Consider the following 14,803-nt stretch of genomic DNA (forward strand, 5'->3'; position numbering starts at 1 on the left):
TATATAGAAAGATAGAATATAATATAGGAAGAATGTTGCAAAGAACAGCAGAGTTCATATGTCTTGAGTCTTAAAAGAGTGCTCCAACAACTGGCTCTAACCTACCCAGCTAGGAACAAATATAAGAAAGTTCAAAACCATCTGTGAGTTAGAAACAAGTTCACACACAAGGAAATGAAATTACTTTAAGGACAGGATTCACCATTTACCTGTTTTAACCTCAGGTTATACGATTGTCACTGATGCACAGAGGTTAATTTCCTTTTTTGCTTCAGCCTCTATCACTCCTGCTGGTTTTAAGGCTGGAGATTCAGCTTAGCTAACTTATATTTCCAATAAATTATTAAAGCATGTGCCAAAAAGCATTACACTTTGTGTGCTGGGTTAACAAGGAAGAAGTATTGCACGCAAGGGCAGATGCCTGTTTATAGCAGCAGACTCAATTCATTAAATATTATGCACTTACTTGCATGGGATTTTCATACTCTGTCTGTGATGGATTCAATCTGTTCCCTCAAACCCTTCCCTCTGCTTTCAAATGCAGCAGCCACTGCTCCATTACACATCCATGAAACATGCAGCTACAAAGGGAGCTGAGTCACACAAAGGGGACATAATGGGCCAAACGCTGACTTTAATAAGAGCTGCAAAGAGGTTTGGCACACATTTCAGACATACAAGACACATAGTAAAGGTCAGAAAAGTTTTTAAAAGCTTTGAAGAAAACAGGAGGATGCATAACCATGTTGGAAAGAGTTGCCTTTATAGAACATTTACTGTGCTTTTCAATAATTTAAATGTGTGGAAGGGAACACTAGTTGACATAGCAACTGTCACATCACATTACTTGAGCAACCTTATCTATATGGATGCCTTCCTTGAAGGAAAAACATTTCTCCAGATTTCACACAAACATATGTACTTTGCTTTTTGTTATCATTTTTCAAGTCAACATCTGGTCCACAGTTAAATCCATCCATGCTTCCCCGTACTCTCATTTTCATTTTATAATCAACTTTGAGGAACACTACTTCAAATGCAAAAGTGATTTGTGAGACCACATGTTCCCTCTCTCCCCCTTCCCAGTCTTGTTATTCTTTCCCAAACATTCAGTGAAGTTCACCTGATCACAGGAGATGGTGTTTCTGCCAACACACATCATCTGCACCCTGTGAATCAGGATGTGTGTGACTGCAGTGACCTTGCAACTGCAAAACCTGATGTGCTTGATTGTGCAGTTGCAAGACCAGGTGAAATGCATTTCAGGTCACAATTAATGGGGTTTACACATGCTCGGGTGGGTGGCTTGCCCTGTAAGCACCAGCTTGCTAAACCTCAGTACTTTCATCACCTGCACTCAGACAAACACAGAGTGTTGCAAGAAGCTGTGGAGAGGCAGTGGAGCACAAGATTCTACAGCACAGGGTGTTTGGAATCCAGGACTGAACTGAATTAGGCACCAAGCATAATGCAATTGTGATTATGAAATGTCTACTTTTGCTGGGAAAACATGGATCCCTTCCCAACTGAGGCCTGGATTATATTTTTACTTCCTAGGCTATGCTGGCCAAATGTTCCCACACTGGTGTGCAACTATTTAAATGAAATGTGCACATCAGGATTCTACACACAGAGCAAAGAAGAAAAAATAAAGCAACATCCAGCTTGGCTCTTCTTTTTCCCCTGCCTTATCTGAATTGCTGAAAGACATCCCTCAGTTACAAACTAAATAAAGTTGATGTTACATATGAGAGATGTAATTAGAGTTAATAAATATCTAAGATAAAGTAGTGGCACTTTCTATAAAGTAATCTTTACCTTAATCCTGTCACTCTTTCAGATTGCTGACACACTTAAAGAGGTCACTTTTGTAAGACTTCCACTGTGGAAATACTCTGATACTGGAGCAAGGTCAGAAATCCTACTGTGAACTGCATTCTGCAGCACTGACATACCCTGAACTAGCTGGGTCCGACAGTTCCCTGTCTTTAAAATGGAATAAGAGCATTTCTCACTCTTTTCTAGGAATTTTATCAAAACAAATATATTAAAGTTTGGGAGGCAGGCAGATTCCTGCTGGAATGGCAGCCATTCAAATATCTCAGATAGATTTTTCCTGCAACCAGTTACATTTTCTTTTACTATTCAAGCTTCACTCAGTGATTTGTTGCAAATGTCTTGTGATAAATGTTCCAAGGCATCTCACAGTTATTGTGAATTATTACATGCAGCATACAGAAAATGCCACAATAAGGTATGTTTATTTAGAGTTATAAAGATGTTAATCACCCGTGTTATGCTCTGTAAGCTCTTACAATGCAATTTACATTCTCATAAAAATATCTGTACAGATATACTAACAGAACACAACACTCAGCCCATCAAAAATAAATTTAAAATGCTTCCAACCAAGACCAAGTCCTACAGAAAAGCTGCCGTACCCATTTTCTCTTTGAAATATGCAGATCATTTCAAACCACAAGCTACTCATCACTTCTGGACAACCCATCTTATCAAGATGATCAGAAATAAATCTCAGTGGTGGAATCCACCCTGCTTTAAACCAATTTTCAAGAATTAAACACCATTAAACTGAAACACAGTATCTGGGGACAACCAGGAAATTTGCTTCTAAGAGTACTCCTGCTGAGGAAGAAAACTAAAACGTAGAGGCAGAGGACAGGTAGAGGAAGAGAAGATATCAACGACAGCAAGATTGTTTCCCTCTTCCATCTGGATGAAACTTGTTTCACAAGAAAAGTGTAAAGCTCAAATCAGGAAAAGAAAATTATGTAACTTGTTAAATGTTTGCATTTTCTGCCCTTAAAGTCAAATGTCCTTAAAGTAACAAAGACCAAGTTAAAATATATTGCCTTTCTCTGAAGGAATTGGTTCTGAATTAATTTGATCTGTTCACTGGTCAGAACAAAAGGTCATGTAGGTGAGCAAATCCAGGTGGAGTTTCCCCATTAGCACAGTCTGCCACCCTAAGAGTCAATTCCAAATCTGCTGAGCTGTTGGAAAAAATATAGGACAAACTACTTCAAACGTATATACCCATCTGTATAGGTATGCACACACATCCCAGCAGGCTTTAAAGAACTAATGAAAATTTATTAACACTCATCTGAAGAAAAAAAAATCACATTGGTCAAATCTGATGTGTGCAAGAAGACTGGCCACATGTTTATAGTATATAAAATCCAGTAACAAAGAACTTCCTGAAAATCCTTTAAATCACACTTTTGGAAGGAAATATCAAAGGCCAGGTGAAGTAGCAGGCTTAGAGATCTCTCTGTTCCTATTACTCTGGACTGGTAACTTTAGCTGAAATTTTGCAAGTGGGGGGGGGGGTCACAGCAGTCAGTCAGGCTGTTTTTTATAATATAATAAGGTGTTTATTCTGCTAGGTTTAAGCTTTTAATGAAGATAGCTATCATGTAATTTAGGCTCCAATTGGACTTGTTTGACTTGTTCCTGTGAGAAATCATTTTTCCTTCTGTGCTTGTATCTCATTAATACTTCTTGTTCCTAATACTAAATGAGATCATTTAACTGAAGAGCTGTTCTAAATGCACTTTCACCTGCATCTATTTAATAATTCTTTGTTTCTGCACTGTAGTTACAGATCCACATTCCTCTTGTGAAGCCTAAACTAACTCAGTGCTGTTTTCAGCCACGTTCCTTTGAACACAAGTCAGGAGATGAGCACAACTGCACCAAGAGCCAGTCTGGCTTCTGGTGTAGATGCTTCTCCCCTTTATCACACCAGTGTGTATCTCTCTTCAGAAAAACACTAATGGAATATATAAATTAGTGTCAGAAGAGTAATTCTACATCAACAGTTTTAGAGGGACCAGAAAGTCTTTTGACTACACCTGGAACTTGGAAAGGCCTCCTACCTTCTCCTGTGAACCACAGCCCATTAGCAAAGGTCCAACTGAAATCCTGTGTAGAAGGAGCTGGAAAACTGCAGAGTTCACCTCTAACCACAGGTGATCTTAATCTGCTTTTTGTTCTTCTGAAGAAATTTCCTGGTCACAGGGTAGGACTGAACAATGAACACTTACACTAACAGAACCTGTTCTAGGAGTGCAAGATCATTACCTGCCACATTTGGAACTGAACAGAGGATTTTGCTCTGCCTTTGCTGTATTATTAAGAATACTGGCTATTAAAGCCTTTCAGGTATAATTTATAGCTTATCCTTTAAAAAAAAAGTACACTTTTAATGACAGACATCGTTAGTTGGCTGCCACATTTGGAAGCTGGAAGTTTAAGAGGTTTCATGTGTTCTGTATTTCCTAAGTGACACAGTGAGTCAATGCAAAAGTTCATGTCCTCGTTGCAAATATTCCAAAAACTCTACAGCCCACTGCTTCACAACAACAGCAACACTCCTCACCTAATCTACACACCAGTAGATAGTCCTCACACACCAGCACTGGAAATATAAGTCAATTAAACCTAGGATTGGAAAAAATATCATAAAGTAAAAGAATATGCGTAAGAATCAGTAAGAAGCAATACAATTTCATACCTGTATTTTATTGTTTAAGGATTTCAGGATTCTATCCAAACCATAATGTGTTTAAATTTCACATCATTCTGAATTAGAAAAATATTATCCTGTTGAATAAAGTCAGAAAGAATAACAGATTTACCCAAGGAGATTTTTCAGCTATCAGCAGAGAATTTATGCATAGAATTTAAAAGCCCTGATTGTCAATTCTTCCATCTAATCAGCAGCCCACTGACACAAATCCTTGACAGATAAACTGAAACCACTTCATATTCAAAACAAACCCGAGAATATTTAAATACATAAACAAACAGACCATCTTAAAGGTAAAGAAATTACAACTACTCAAATTTCAAAATATTTTGACCAATTCTAACCTGTCTCTTTATCCTTTGGATCAGTTAACAGCAACAGTTTGCAAGTAGGATTATTTCGGTAGAGAGGGACAAAACACACACAGGAATCTTCAAGTTTAACCTAAAAAACAAACAAGCCCTGTAGCTCTTTGTACTGCAAAGCTCACAACAAGTACTTCACATATCAGATGCACTTATGACACGTTTTATCGACTTGCTTTGCTGACATGCATGGTACAAGCTTAGCACAACACCCTCCCAATCCTCAACTTCAAGGCACTGAAATACACACAGTATTCTAATATCACCCATAAGGAAAGCTAATTTAAAAGATATCAAGCTACTGAAGTTAGTGAAGACCTTAATGCTGACTTGCCCTGGTTGGTACATAACCTGGCTTTGAGCACTGTCACACGCAGACAAATGGTGTTATGAAAGACCAGACACATCAAATGAAAACAAATACAACTTGCACTTCTTACAGCATCCTCCAGCTGAGTACTTGTGGTGTTTTGCAAACAATGAATTAAGCCTCAGGGTACAGGGAGTATCAAAGCATTAGGGCAGTGCCTGGGCAGTTTATCTTCCAGGCACAGCGAGGGTAGATAATTGGCACAAGGTGGTTAAGTTGAAGGCAAAGCCAAAATCAAAATGCAGCTCTCAAGCTTCTGCTCTTAGACTAAACTTTTAAATGATGTGACACAAACACAAAATAACTGTGCTCAAACAGCTCTATATGCATAGAAATGACAATTTCCATATGAATATTGCAAATGCTGTCATGTAAGTTTAGGTACAGGCAAAGAGCGTGCATGACTTAGCACAGTATGTACTGTACTTTCCAAAATCTGGTCCATTGTGTATGTGTGGGTGTGCCTCTCTCTCTAATTGCACCCATTTGTCAGTTTGCTATGAAACTCAAATCAGTCACGTGTTACATTTAATATTTCTTGGTACATGGAAGAAATATGAATATGGATTATTCTGGATAACAACTCTAAGCTGAAACCAGTGTTCAGTAGTTGATGAGTGCCAGAATCCTGGAAGCATCTATGCAAACACTGGACTCCAGGAAAAAAAAAAAAAACAACTTGAAAACTGCTTGAAATCTGCTTGAAATTCATGAGCTTGCCTAAATCTGGGGATTCAGTTGTTCTTTGCATGCTTCAAACATAACAGCATCAATGTCATTACAGCACCTGGGAGAATTTCCATAATGAAGAGGCCAGGAGTACTTCCAATACTGCCATGATTGTTATTTTGTTTGATAAGGTAATGTTCACTTTCACAGGTGTTAACAAGAGCAGCACGAGCCAAGCACAGTTTTGTGTGTGGCTGCTGCCAACCTGTGGGGCTCTCATCCTGACTTGCAGTAATCCTTGCTATTTGTGTCCTGAATGCTTGACCAAACCATACCAAAAAGTAGTTCTGTGACCCCAGCAAGTGGGCTGACAGCCACTTAACTCCTGCTAGATAATTATTCACTGTTGCCAGTCCTGCCACTTCAAACCTGCTTTAATTCAGATGCAGAAGGGGAAAAGAATGTTTGGTAATGCAGCCATTATTCAAACACCAAACCCCTCATCCCTCAGGCTGTGGGTCTGTAATATAGACTGTTAGCTGGGATGTTCACTGGGAATGGGAGTTTTGCCTTATTACATTTGAATTATTTTAAATTACAAAACATCAACATTCTTTGGGCTATTTATTACAGACTATAAGGAAAAAGACAATACAGCAAGAACACTACCATTACTTATGCCCTTGACTGGCTGACTGCAGATTAGATTAGATCTGAATTAAATGAATGCAAAGAGAAAGGTGTTGCTATGAGACTCAAATCAGTCATGTGATATATTTAAGGGCTGGTGACAAGCCACAAAATCTAGACAGTTGTGAGTCAAAAGCCAGAAGTCCACCTTTAACCGATCTCAGTTTTTGCAGGAATACGCAGAGCACTGCCTGGGATTTTAACCTACTCTCCCTTCTACTGGAACCTCTGACAGTACAAGCAGGCATGGAAGGTAAGGACACAGAAGCACTAAACTGGGGGATCTTTGCATGTTCACTCTGTATTTAGCCCCACAGGCTCCACTAGAGGGCATTAAAAGAGTATTTAAACCTCACTACATTCCCAGCTCAAAGCCGAAGCTGATCCCACCTGGAACAGCATTTTTCTGGAAACTACTGCATATTATTTTCCTATATTGCAGAAAAGCTACTGTATTCCAAACATTCATTTTAACTAATCCAATTTCTGCTTTGATAGCACAATAACAGGTACCTCAGCACACCTTTTATGATCTACAAAATGCCAGAATTAAAGGTTTCATAGGTTGACTGCAGTAAAAATGTTTTTTTTACTGTTCAGTCATCTCTATTCCACCCAGGTGTCTTAGGAACAGAATTCCTTTGGGAAAATCCACACTTCAAATTACCAATATAAGTACTGGAAAGAATGGAAACAAAAGACAGACTGTATCACAATGACTGTGTAAACTGCACAGCAGAGGCAGAATACAGAGCAGCACCGTGGTATAAATCTCTATAAAATTCGCTTTTGATTCAGTCCTGTAAGGAGGCAGGTCAAGATGCAAAGTTCACCAAAGTACTTCAGACCCTCTTCAACACTCAGACTTGGAGTTTAAGCTTATCTCTCATTTACAGCATGCAAATGATTTGAAATAATGCAGGATTTACTAAATTTTTCTGCAATCCAGCCATACCAGTTTATTCCTATTAGCATATATGAGCACAACCTGCAAACAAATCTGCAAGTATCTAACTTGCAGCATAAGAAACATCAGCCTACTACCTCTCCTCTTCCAGGGATGGAAAAAACATCAGGAGTGGATGACTTCTTTGAGAGTTTTTCATAGTACGTTTCAGCATCTGCTTGCAGAACCTCTGGATCTCCTGTTATTGTATCAACCAAGTAAAGTCGACCTGTGATTAAAATAAAGAACAAGATATTTTTACTTTTTATATTAAATAAGAAACTTAAGTCTTAAAACCAGCAGCTGCTTGGTGTGGCTGGGCCCTTAATGATCTCATTAGAGCCTTTTGTATAAGCCCAGTCTAAAATAGTAAGGCTGGTAAAAACCTGCCTGTATGTTATTCATCTGTATGTTATTTACCTCTTGACATGCAACTTTACAAAGCAGAACCATGACAGCATCAATTCACATTTGTCTCCTTTGAATTCAACAAGCACAGTCTCAAATTTCTCTAGGTGTAAGAAAATTGCATTAAAGCTGGAAGAGCTTTCAAAAAATTCTTCAAAACACAGCCTGAGTTTAGCACTGTCCAAAAATATAACAGGGAAAGAATTCCAAAGCTTCCATTCTTTCTTGGAAGACTGCCCCTTTTTGGGTCAGTCCAGGATCTGTTGTTTGTCATTAACTTTTTCCTTCTCCTTTTTGACTAACATCAGTTGGGCACTTTCACAACAATGAAGTCATGTAAAAAATTTACCTACACAAGCTTTTCCAAAATAGTAACATCTTCTTTTATGCAATATAACTTTGAATCCATGTGACTCAATGCTGGAGGGTATTTGTTAATTGCATGCAAACAAAAATTATATATATCTGATGCCTGTGACCTAAATGCAAACTCCACCTTGGTGTTCCTGAAGAAGCAACAACCTCCTTCTGACATAAAAAATGAGACTTTCTGGCGGCTCATCACCAGCCCAAGAAAAAGAATATGACAGGAAATGTGTTAGTAAACTAAATGGTGTCCAGCCACTGTTTTATCACAGAAATAAAACAGCTTCAATTTAAGGGGCTTTCAATCAACAAGCCACACCTGCAACTCTTGTAAGCCCAAGAGAGAACAAAATCTTCTACCCATAGCTGTAGTTGGTATCTTACCTCTGAATCCTCCTTTTTAATGATGGTTTGGTCTCACATGGCACCTCCCTTGGTAAGTTAAATATGAAACAATTGCACTGATAGTAAATGGCTGAGACAAGAAGTCTTAAAAGGACCAGTGCAAGACCTGTCTATACTAAGATTAACAAATTATGAATCATATAGGTACCATATTGAAAATGATACCTTTCCACATAAAAGTAGGAGCATGGGATTTGTAGTACCAAGTCAGACTATTCACCCATGGTCCCTCCACTCTCCCTCCAGCAATGATCAGTATCTGATTCCTCAGGAAAAGGATAAGAAAATTAAAATGCTTTAAACACTATTTTCCTGCCCTTTGCAGGCAACCAGCTTCCATCCCGAGGCTTGGCAGCAGAGCTGTGTACTCAGAATGCTGAAGAGAAGCTACTCTCTAGATGGGTTTCTAGCATGTTTGTATGTGAAAAATGGGAGAAAAAAGAGCACTGCAGCACTGGCAAGTCACATTACAAAATCCCAGGCAGAACTTAAACACCATCGAGAAAAGAACTTATGTCAGGAGAGAAATTAAAGATTATTATTCAAAACTTTGGTAATTCACAAAAGCAAATTTACTAGTAAATTAATCCTTTACAAAAGAGCAGCATGTAAGACTTGAGTTTAGCACAAAGAAAAATATTTGCCATGCGAATAAATACTGTTCATGAGGTGCTGCTTACAAGGCTCCCTCCTGCCATGGTGCAGCCAATGCAACTTAGCAGCACAGTCATGTTTTCTCCTCACTGAACAAAGCAATTCACTTTCTGCTACATAATATGCTTGTACTCTAAGGTAACAAGGACCACTTGAAGGACAAAACAAGGTAACAGATTAAATAATGAGGCATTAGAGGAAACTTCTGATCAATTTTCCATCAATACAGCTTGGCACAGAAGTAATCTTTTCCTTCAAAAAATGCTTTTAGATTTCCAGTGAACTTGTCTTTCCCGTGCAATACACTGAAAAGGCCCAAGTGAGTTAGGAGCACGTGTTTCTATGCAAACAGAATAAAAAAATTTCTTGTGAAGAAGAAAACTGTCGACAAGGGAGAGAGACTGAAGTTGTTTTAGGAACAATATGGAACAGAAGTGTCACCTGAATTTTTTTTTATGTTAACTAATGTGTTTCCCAGTTTTTCCTAGTGTAAAGTGACAAAATAACATTTACCCTGCTGTATGCGTCCCTTTTACATTTCTTTTGTACACAGGCACAAGAAAAAACCCTCAAAGTCTATCCATAACTATTGTTATTAGGCATTCAACTAAAGCCATAATTATTGCTGGCTAACAGGGCGTTATAAAGGTTGCTAAAACAAATGCAAAATAATCTGACTTTGCTTTAGAATAAAATAGTGCTGTTCTCCCAGGAGTACTTCAGTCCGAGGCCCATATCCATATTTCAGGATATCAAAATTGCAGCATTCCAAGGACAGCCTGGTGACCTAATTGGAATTACAGGATTTTATTTGAATTTGGTCTTACCTAGCAGCAACAAAAGAGCACATGGTGGCAGCCAGCCTGCCAGGACCTTGCCAGCAGCTCCTGTGAGGGCTCTATGCACAAAGGGTTACCCGAGGGGCCTCCTGCTGCAGCCACAGAGGAGGGACCATAAAGCAGGAGAGTAAATTTAGAACAGGAGACCTCCTGCACCACAGAGATTCCTGACATTCGGACTGACATCTTAAACAGCCCAAGCTGCTCAACAAGGTCAAGGCATCCTCGAGGTGGATGGTGCAGCAGCAATGACAGAGAGGGGTTGACAGACAGGTACCAGCCTTTGTCTTCTGCAGGGCATTGGCTTTCAGGGCAAAGGACATGGAAGCTTTGCAATTCCACAGGGAAAAATTATCTAGAGGCAAATAAATGAGAAACCCAACGAGCACATTTCCATTTCAGGCGTGCAGAAGAGATTTTAAAGCAAAAACTAGCAGCGCATCTGCTTCTCTCTTTTGTTTCCATGGAGCAGTCTGGGCCACATTCTCAAGCGAGGATGTGCAAGTACATCTCCTCTCACTCTGGTGATCTGTCATCAATTTGCACCAAGAATCTGATTTTTTGAAGTGAAAAGATTCAGCTGAAACCAGCTATAAATATCAGCAGGCACTGCCCATACAACTCAGTCATCTTTAGGAGATTCTACCCTCTAAAACCTCAGCCTAAAAAATTGTCCAACTCTGCCAAAAAGGAATAAAACAAGGCCCCTGCTTCAGTCTAGACCCTTAAACTCAGCTTTTTCTACTCCCACTGCTACTCTATCCCTTGTCTCCTCCAGAAGAGAGAACCAAATTTCATGGGGGTTTCATCAAGTGGACAAACATCCTCCTTGAAAGGTAAAAGTCAGACAAATTTACTTCACTTAGGACCCAAAAAGATCAATATGTGGGAATCTAGATATATCTCATCAGCACACACATGTTCTGCATCAGGTACATAAATGCAATCACAAAATGGGAGACCATATTCTACCCTAACACAGCATTAATTTTTATGGATTAGAGACAGACCCCCATCACTACAGATTCAGCAAGATTTCTTTCTACCAGTTAAAGTAAGCAGGAAATATTTTTCCATGGGCAAAAGAATTTATTCTCAATACAACAGAAAACACATGCTGCATGCAGTCATATGTGAAATTCCAGAAGTGAAACTACAGACTGTTGTAATGTCCAAAGGTAAAGTAATGTAATGTCCATCTAACCACATACTCTGAAGTATCTGATTATATTCTTGACCATGAAGCCAATACACAGTTTACTAAACAAGAGATATTTCCTAGAACCACAGAATGGTTTGGGTGGAAAGTGACTGTAAAGATCATCTCATTCCAACCCCCTGCCATGGGCAGGGACACCTTCCACTAAGCCCTGTCCAACACTTCCAGGGATTGGGGGTATTTGCTTTACCTGTTAAGAATCTTCTATTCCTGCATTCACTTGTTGGTAATTAATACTGTTCCCTCGAGCCAACAAAGTTGGTGATGCAGTTTTTTTCCAGATTAGACACAGCACTGGCTTGATTAAGATGCACTGAGGTATTGCTGGTCCTTCCAGGAAAGTCAGGCTTGTTGAAATGCCCATTTCAGAGTAAGGGCATTTAGGATGCAGCCAGATTGTAAAGCAAAATACATCAACCTCACCGTAGATGAAGCATGAAAAGTGTTATGTCTGAAGTGAATTAATCATTTATCCTACAACTACTTTTTCATGTTTTACAAACACAGAGAAGGATACTACATGCATCCATTAAGAGCTGTATGTTTACAGAAGAGCCATCAGTCACCACAGGACTTGTATCTGGATTTTGTACATTTGGGCAAATTTGTGAATAATTTTACATGTAAAAACATGAAAAATACCTCAGTCAGATTTCTAGTGGTGTAGGAACAAGAAAAATAAAAAGAACTTGAAATTTCTAATTTTCAAGTTTCAGTATTTTTTAATTCAATTTTGCCATTTCTAATGCTTGCAATAGCAGTACTGGCTTTGTTTATTGGCCTTATTTTCATGCCAATATATTTCACAATAACAAACGAGGGGGGAAAAAAAAGAAAGAAAAAACCAAAAAAACAAATTCAGCAGGTTTTAAGTTTTTCCGATGATGTACTTTTTCAAGAAGTATTTTCCTTTTTTTCCTTTTTATTTCAAAAACCACTTTGCAATATGAGACAAACATGCACCAAAACAAAATGACAGTGTATCAGGTCAATATTTAGGAGGGAGTGTTGTAATTAAACCATGCAACTGAGACTAGAAGTCCTGAGATTTATTCTCAACACAGGTGCGCTTTTGTGGCCCCTAACAAATCACTGCATCTTCTGACTGGTTCCTTATCAGTTAAGTGTGTCTTATCTACCACTTCAAAAGGGTGTGATGTTTTCCTTATCAGTGCCTCTGAAGCCACTACTCAAAAAGACCAAGAAGTCACATAACATAAATTGTTCTCAGTTCTCCATGGACTGCCACTGCCATACTACAGAAGCACACCCAGGACAGTGTCCAGGATTGAATAACTACTTTTTTTTGCCCTACTGAACCATACACACGTGACTGAAGTGCTGTCTCTCACCCTCTCACAGGAGCAGGAGCTCTGTGATGAACAGCAGGGGCTTCACATCAACTCTTCTCCTTCCCTCCCCATAAGCCTGAGCAGCTCCAGGCATGTGGTTATCATTAGACAACCATATTTGTTTAACCTTTCAGAGGAAGGAAGAGGTCTCTGGCACGCTCCCGGGAGTACACGCAGAACCTGACTCCCACATCCTGAATTTAACTGAGCAAATACATGTCAAAAGCCCAAATTCTGGTGGAAGTGAAACTGCAGTATCATAACAGTGTGTGGTGGCAGCTGAGCCAGCGAATGCAAGCAGTGCTGTGGTACCTGTCCAGCACAGCAAGGCAGCTCTGCACCACGTGCTGCACATCATCCATGAAAACAATGTCCTGCCCACTGCTCTGCTTTCCCCCATTTCCAATAGAACAAGAACTCTTGGAATATTCAGGATGTAGGTTTCAGGGTTGTATGTTTCAGTCCCAAAATTCCATTCATGTATCACTTACTATTCTACTATACTGTCACAACTCAAATGGCCAGAAGGGCTTCAGGACACAAACTAATAAAAGTCTGTCTGTAAACAATCCTCAACTGTGGAATCAGTAACTTAAGGCAGAGGGGGGAAAATAATCCCAATCCCACTCTCAATCAAGAAACCTGTTTGATTAAATAGATGAGTTTAGCTATACGTGTCATTACTACAAATTTTGTCACTCAAATGGAGGGCAAACCAAATCCTAGGCACTGCAAACACAGGCTGCTATCCCACTAGCCATGCCGTTCCCACAAACACAGTTTTACTACTGATTTCAGAAAAGACAAGAAAAAAGCTTTAGGTATATTCATCTTTTTATCTGAACATAGATGAGAAAAAAGAAAACACCTTCAATTTTCACACTCTTCCATAAGCTCTGAAGGCCTTCCAAACCTTCTATTACCAGGTCTATAAAACACATGTTTTTCATTTCCCAAAACTTAAAGTAATCCACAATTTTTGAAATGGAAAAAAAATAGACGAGGAAATTAAATAATTGATTTAATTATTTAGCTTTTAAAATAAAAATACTTAGCTGAAACCACATTAATTAAAATGTTTTGAAGGCTAGAAAAGCAAGTGCATATTGAGGGGAATCACGTAATGGTGACTGCATACTGAAGGGATATTTCCTCCACTCTAACCTGCACTAGTCCCCTAATGAAAGTTAAAGCAAATAGGTTCCAACTATATCTGTTTCTTCTCAGATGGCTCTTTAGCAGTGTTACACTCACAAATATAAATCTACATCCAACTCATAGTACAAATAAACTAAAATACATCTGTGTAAACAGGCTACCCCTGCCCTATTACACACACAATGCACATCTGGACTGGCATGTTTAGCACAAAGTTTTAACCCAATGTAATTGAAAAAAGCTGAGGTATTACAGCCCAGAAACAGACTTCACAAATAAAAACTGCAGCATACTGTTAAACCATGGAAGTGCTACCAGCTATAGCTATGACATATAAATTCATACTTCTGCACATTTAACTTTGTTTTTCACAGAGCTTAGATGTAAAAAAGAAAGAGGCAGCTTACAAAATAATTCAGGGGAAAATGCAGTGCTGGAGAAAATGGAGATTCAGGACTGTCATTAATTCAGGCTTTGAGGTTCATGTTCACATCAGGTTTCTCAAAGAAAATTCTAATGATTCAGGGTGATTGCTGCTAATCCTTCTGAATTTGTGAACATCAGCATCAAGTTCTTAATAAATACTGGTTTTCATACAATCAAGAAATGGGCAGACATGTTCCTGGAAAAGCATAAACTTGACTACTGTAGGCAGAGGTATGGATTTTGGAATTTTAAAGTGATTCAGGTGGGAAGGGACCTTAAAGATCATCAATTCCCTGCCATGGGCAGGGACACCTTCCACTATCCCAGGTTGCTCCAAGTCTGGTCCAAACTGGCCTTGGAGACTTCCAGGGATGGGGCAGC

At 39.0% G+C, this 14,803-nt stretch overlaps 1 protein-coding gene across 1 annotated transcript in view; it reads right to left on the bottom strand.

The window, feature by feature from the left end:
* Positions 1–14,803, bottom strand: part of LOC132333471 (protein FAM169B-like) — a 39,786-nt gene that overhangs the window by 19,875 nt on the left and 5,108 nt on the right. The window contains exons 2-3 of the mRNA XM_059858608.1: positions 7,694–7,824; positions 4,900–4,999 (exon numbers count right to left, since the gene is read on the bottom strand). Of these exons, the coding sequence (XP_059714591.1) occupies positions 4,900–4,999; positions 7,694–7,824 (231 nt within the window). The remainder of the gene's footprint in view (positions 1–4,899; positions 5,000–7,693; positions 7,825–14,803) is intronic.

This window comes from Haemorhous mexicanus, chromosome 13 (assembly GCF_027477595.1).
Source record: "Haemorhous mexicanus isolate bHaeMex1 chromosome 13, bHaeMex1.pri, whole genome shotgun sequence".
NCBI classification, from domain to species: Eukaryota; Metazoa; Chordata; class Aves; order Passeriformes; family Fringillidae; genus Haemorhous; species Haemorhous mexicanus.